At 47.7% G+C, this 5,320-nt stretch overlaps 1 protein-coding gene across 1 annotated transcript; it reads right to left on the reverse strand.

Annotated features, from left to right (window-relative positions):
• Positions 1-3,012: 3,012 nt before the first annotated feature.
• On the reverse strand, positions 3,013-4,822 carry hes1 (hes family bHLH transcription factor 1). The gene is made up of 4 exons (XM_086264635.1): positions 4,506-4,822; positions 4,231-4,326; positions 4,028-4,115; positions 3,013-3,873 (listed from the first exon to the last, which is right to left on the reverse strand). The coding sequence occupies exons 1-4, from the start codon at positions 4,611-4,613 to the stop codon at positions 3,332-3,334; spliced, it is 834 nt and encodes a 277-aa protein (XP_086120761.1). The 5' UTR covers positions 4,614-4,822; the 3' UTR covers positions 3,013-3,331.
• Between the last annotated feature and the right edge of the window lie 498 nt (positions 4,823-5,320).

The raw sequence follows: 5,320 nt of genomic DNA on the forward strand, positions 1-5,320 counted from the left end.
TGACATAGAACAATGATTAAAAAACGTCCTAAAATACACCTGGACAGCCGTGGTTAGACTTCTGACCACATCCAAACATAACAGTGTGAACCTCAGGAGGAATAAATGTTAGTTCAGCACACAGAGAACCAAAGGGAAAACCCTTTGCTCTTGACAAGGAACACCTGTCTGAGTGAGTGTATGCTCTGGAATGAGTGTAAGCCTCTGGGACAGAGGGAGGAGAGCATGTGAGCGAGTGTGTGCATGTGTGTCGATCTGTGTACAAAATCTGTGCAAATACCCAGTGGGGGTCATAAATGAGTCTACAGTAAACTTAAATTACAGATCTAACTTTCCATTGTAAGGAATTGCTTGGGTCAGGATTCAGACGGCATACACACACTGATCCACTTCCGCCCACACAAATCCAACACTTCTCTCTCCCCTCCCACAACTTTCCCTTTCCCTGCCTGCCCTGCCGGCTGGCTGACGAGCCGTGCTGCCTGGCTCTGTGGCGGTTGCCCTGTCTATCAGTCTATTTCCAGGCTCAGAGCCCAGCGTTGAGGCAGGCAGTCAGTCAGTCAGGCGGTGTGGTGGAGGGCAGAGGGGTTGATGCGTGTGTCAGAGAGGCGCTCTCCCACATTCCCCCGGCGGCTGGCAGCAAGCCGGGCCTGCGGAGGGGGGTTCGCCTCTTTCTCACGACCTCTCAGGTTCCTGCGCTCATCTGGGAGCTATTCATTTCCTGCCAGAAAACAGCCTTCCCCTGCAACTGCAGGAGGAAGGGGTGTGGGGGGGAGTGGGGGGTGCAATGGTATGGGGGGAGTCGAGGGGAAGGAGAGGAGTTTGGCTTCAAAATGAGTCCAGGGCTTGGTACAGCAAGCCCTGGGCTTAAATCATAAAGCTCTCACTTGTCTGGGCCGCAATCAAAGACAGCCCCAGTGATGGGCCAGGAGAGCGAGGGCGAGCGAGACAGAAGAACTATGGGAGAGAGAGAGGGAGAGCGGACCATATGGTAGCACTTAGGGAGCCAAAGAGGAAGCATGGGAGCTTTTTTCCTCCCCTCTTTTCACTCCCTGCATGCACGCGGAATGTGGGAAAAGTTAATGGACACGCATGGCAGCTAACCCCCCGGTCGTGTTGTGACATGTGTGCGGTCACTCCGGCAGCTTGGCCACTGCACTGGGTAATTGGAGAGGCTCATAAAGTTGTTCTCCAGAGGGGAAGAGACCGCTGAAGATGCTGGTGGGTGGAGGCAGCAAGGGAGGAAACGGAGCAAAGGCGGCGAGGCAGGGTGGGAGGGCTCAGCAGCTGGGTGTTGTCCGGGTCACACCACGTGCCTCCCAGACGTCCCGTGTCCAGCTGTGGCCCCAGGGCTCAGGGCAGGAAGCTTGACATTGGTGCAAGCACAGCTGGAATGTTGTGGGAACATTGTGTGTGTGTGCGTGTGTGTATGACTGTGTGTGTCTCTGAGTGTGAGTGCCTTTGTGGAAAATCTCTGCCTCACAGGAGGCCAACTATTATCCCATGCGGCAGCCCTTTCCTTGAACACCCCCCCACCTACCCATTTAACAACCCACTACCTCACCCACTGTGCCCTTTGGCCAGGCATGTCCTCACCGAGCAACCTCCATAAACGCACACGCAAAACATATGCACGCACAGGCACGAGCACACACATGGATTCAATCAAACACGAGATGCATGGCTCCCTGTAAAGGTGTGATGGAAATTCAAAATGATGGCACTTATCCACACTTTGTGCCTCTTAGCACACTGATAATTGCAAACACCTGCACCCCCTCCCTACACACACCCCCTTCAAAGAAGGGCCACACTCGAATAGCTGGAGGGGGCACACACACCTGGGCAGAGCAGAGCAGAGCACTACCACATGGCTCGGTGACGATGTATTTAACGTGGTCTTCTGCTTTTAAACCCCCGGCATCGAGGAGTTCAGCCAACACAACCCGGTGCTCCTCTCTATACCTACTGTCAGGAGATTAATGCTGTTGCTGATGTGAAAATTATTTCAAGAGATGAAATTTGCATCATCATTTGGGGCTTAATCACATCAAACGGTTTACTGGTCGTCAGGAACGGGGACGACCTCTAGTTTGGAAACGTTCTTGTGAGAAGAGCCATGAATTATTTGCAGCAGTAAGACGACATGCACTTCAGTATATCACAATACATATGTAAGAGATCCAAACTAAGATTGAATATCCAGAACAGTTTTGATGCAGTTATGCGGTGACTGCTCTTACAAGTTTACACAAAGACACATCTCAAAGGAATCACATGAGTTATAATGAAGCAATAACTTTACTGTCACATCAACCAGATCTTAATTTAGGCAAAATAAATAAAAGACAGCAGTTTGATTAGGAGACAACACACACTGCAGCCATCTAAGGACTTACTGATCAAACGAGACCAATCACACTGCAATGCACTGCCCCGCTGCTAGATGGCGTAAGTGACCTCTGTAAAGCTCGTTAAGTTTACAGAAGGAAACGCCAAACAGCTGGACTTCAAGTGAGAAACACCAATTTCTGACTGTCTGACTGATTACAGCACCGACTGTCTCCCGCCTCATTCACTCAAACAGATAATGGAGTTACAATTAGTCCAGTTTACTGACCAGCTCAGCTTACACGTGTCAGTTGGTTAGTGCGCATGTTGTGCGTCCTAATAAAACATAAAGGAGTTTGTAAATAAGCTGAAACATACTGACAATTATTACTCATTTTCCCATTTTTAGGAAAAAAATTTCTAGATAATTTGCGAGTTTAAACACTTTTTTCACAGTCTGACCAAACTATAGTTTTAAAACAGAGCTTGCTGGTTTTATGTATAGAAAGAAATTTTTAACGCAATAAACACAGGAAAAATAAACTGAAGCTCATATGAGCCACAGCTTAGGCACTAACTAATAGGATTTACTAATATATTATTGTCATTAGCATTTATATGGAGATTCTTATTTTCGTTTTCAAGCAGAAGAAGAAGAAAAAGAAGAAGGAGAAGCGCCTGTTTTCATATCTTTACAAATTTATTTGTCTTCCAAAACGAAGAACAGCATAAGAGCATTAAACATATCTTTGGCGTCACACGGTAAAAAAAGACAACTCATATATATATGTATATATATATATATGTAATGCAGTGAACGGACTTCCACAATACAAATCCCATTTCAATATGAACTTTACTCCCTTGTTAGCTGTACAAATATAGTGCATACTCTTTCCATTTTACAAGAACTAACAGGATTCAAAACAACTTCCTAACATTGAACAAAGAAAGAGCTAGTAAGTGTCATTTCAAGTCTCTGCGGCCCTTCCCCGCTTTTTCACCAAGGTCGCCACACTGAATCCGTGTTGCCAGACGGGGCTCCGGGAGACACCGCGGCCGGAACGGGCACGGGCGTGCTGACGTTGTTGGCGTACACGGGAATAACGGGGCCGTTTGGCGCAAATGCCGCGTTGGGTATGAGGAACGCAAACTGTCCGTCTGTGGCAGGCACGATCTGGAAACCGCCGTACACTTTGGTGCCGTCTGAGGGTAAACTGGCCGGTGAGGAGCCACCTTTACAGGATACCGGGTTCATGGGCAGGACCTGTGGAGACGAGTTGGGGATTTGCACCATGGACTGGCCGAAGGAGGGATGTGTTGGCCCGGCGGTGGAAGGGAGCTGATGTTGGTGCTGATGCTGGCTGGGATAATTCATGGCATTGATCTGGGTCATGCAGTTGGCCAAGTGGCCGAGGAGTCGCGTCCTGACTTCGGTGTTGACACCTTCGCAGGTGGACAGGAACCGGGTCACTTCATTCATGCACTCACTGAATCCGGCACGATATTTTCCCAAGACAGTGGGGTCGGTGTTCAGGGCAGCTGCAAAGAAAACAAAACATGATATATTTAAATCGAGCAAGTTCACCTCTGGCTAAGAAAATTAGATTTTTGGGGTTTTTGAAGCCGACTTGCTAGACTAGCGTAGATTATCTAAAAGACACAGAAACCGATTAGTCCGAAAAATGCCACTTACCGGTCATTTGAGCCCTCTGGAGGTTCCGGAGATGCTTCACAGTCATCTCCAGGATGTCCGCCTTCTCCAGTTTGGAGTGTCTGGAGCTCTGAGGAAGGGGGACGGAAAACAGACCCGATGAGCATCACGCACCCACTTTCTTACTGTTTGACAGATGAAGTCTGGAAATCTATTAATAACGAGAATGACGAGCGAGCACTTACATCTTTTTTGAGAGCATCCAGGATGAGAGTTTTCAGCTGCCCCAAGCTCTCGTTGATTCTGGCTCTTCTTCTCTTTTCCATAATTGGCTTTGACGACTAAAAGAACACAAAATGATAAAAGCTGTTAAAAACCATTTGTCTTGTTTGGTGCGTAAAAAGCCAAAAAATACTCCCTTTGGACTAGAAGCGTGTGAGAAATTGTGTCCGAAATGAAATGTTGAAGGTTTTTGTTTTGTTTTAAATGACAGTAACGGGTAAATATTGGCAATACCAACCTTTCTGTGCTCAGAGGCTGTCTTGGGTTTATCGGGAGTTGTGTTCATGCTTGCCGGGGTTGCAGCAACCGGAGAGGAGGAGGTTTTTTCCATCATATCGGCAGGCATCTTTTTATTGAGAAATATCCCACAAAACCACAGGAAATTACGATCCAATTGTGCCGAAAAGCAGGGGAGGTGAGAGTTTTCAGATTGAGATATTTAAAAGTCTCTTCTCCCTTGAAAAAAAGAAAAAATCCTGAGATGTGTATCGAGTTAGAATCCGTTAGAGCGACGTGCAGCAGTAGCGACTACCAGGAGCGGATGCAGTCTCTCTGTTGGGCTCTCCGCGTGTGGCTTGTATTTATATCTCTCACTGCACGCGAACGGCTCGTGTGAAACTTCCCAAACTTTCTTTCCCACAGTAACTTTCCACCAATCAGGGCGAGGGACACGCGGCCCGAAGGAGGACGGCTCGTGGTCGGCGCCCTCCCATTGGTTGTTTGGCCGCTGGAGCTGGCGGCCAATGGCGCGCGGCCCGGGTTCAGGGCACAGCCGGGGAAACTGCCGTCAGTCTTCAATCATCGTAGCGTTTACATATTAACAGTGGAGCCGCTGACTGGGCAGAGGAACTTTTTTATTTACCGGACAACACATGACCACAGAGAGCAATTATATTCACGATGAAATTGTATAAATTAATGGCAAAAAACAGCAAAAACACTGCAAATATGCTTTCCACATTCTGTCTCCATAAGCTTTCCAACTTTGCTAGGCTGTTGAAAATTTATTGGCAGCTGCTTATAGTGGCTTTAAAAGAAAATAGAGCTATTTTC

Source organism: Aulonocara sp. 'chitande type north' Nkhata Bay, linkage group LG15 (genome assembly GCF_057382095.1).
Source record: "Aulonocara sp. 'chitande type north' Nkhata Bay isolate Kocher_YH1m ecotype deep benthic linkage group LG15, A_spYH_male_GT1.1, whole genome shotgun sequence".
NCBI classification, from domain to species: Eukaryota; Metazoa; Chordata; class Actinopteri; order Cichliformes; family Cichlidae; genus Aulonocara; species Aulonocara sp. 'chitande type north' Nkhata Bay.

Coding starts and splice junctions, on each gene's coding strand:
- hes1 (XM_086264635.1), bottom strand. CDS start 4,613: ATGCCTGCCGATATGATGGAAAAAACCTCCTCCTCTCCGGTTGCTGCA. Junction 4,327..4,505: donor CAGCCTCTGAGCACAGAAAG/GTTGGTATTGCC, acceptor GTGTTCTTTTAG/TCGTCAAAGCCAATTATGGA. Junction 3,874..4,027: donor CCAGAGGGCTCAAATGACCG/GTAAGTGGCATT, acceptor TTTTCTTTGCAG/CTGCCCTGAACACCGACCCC.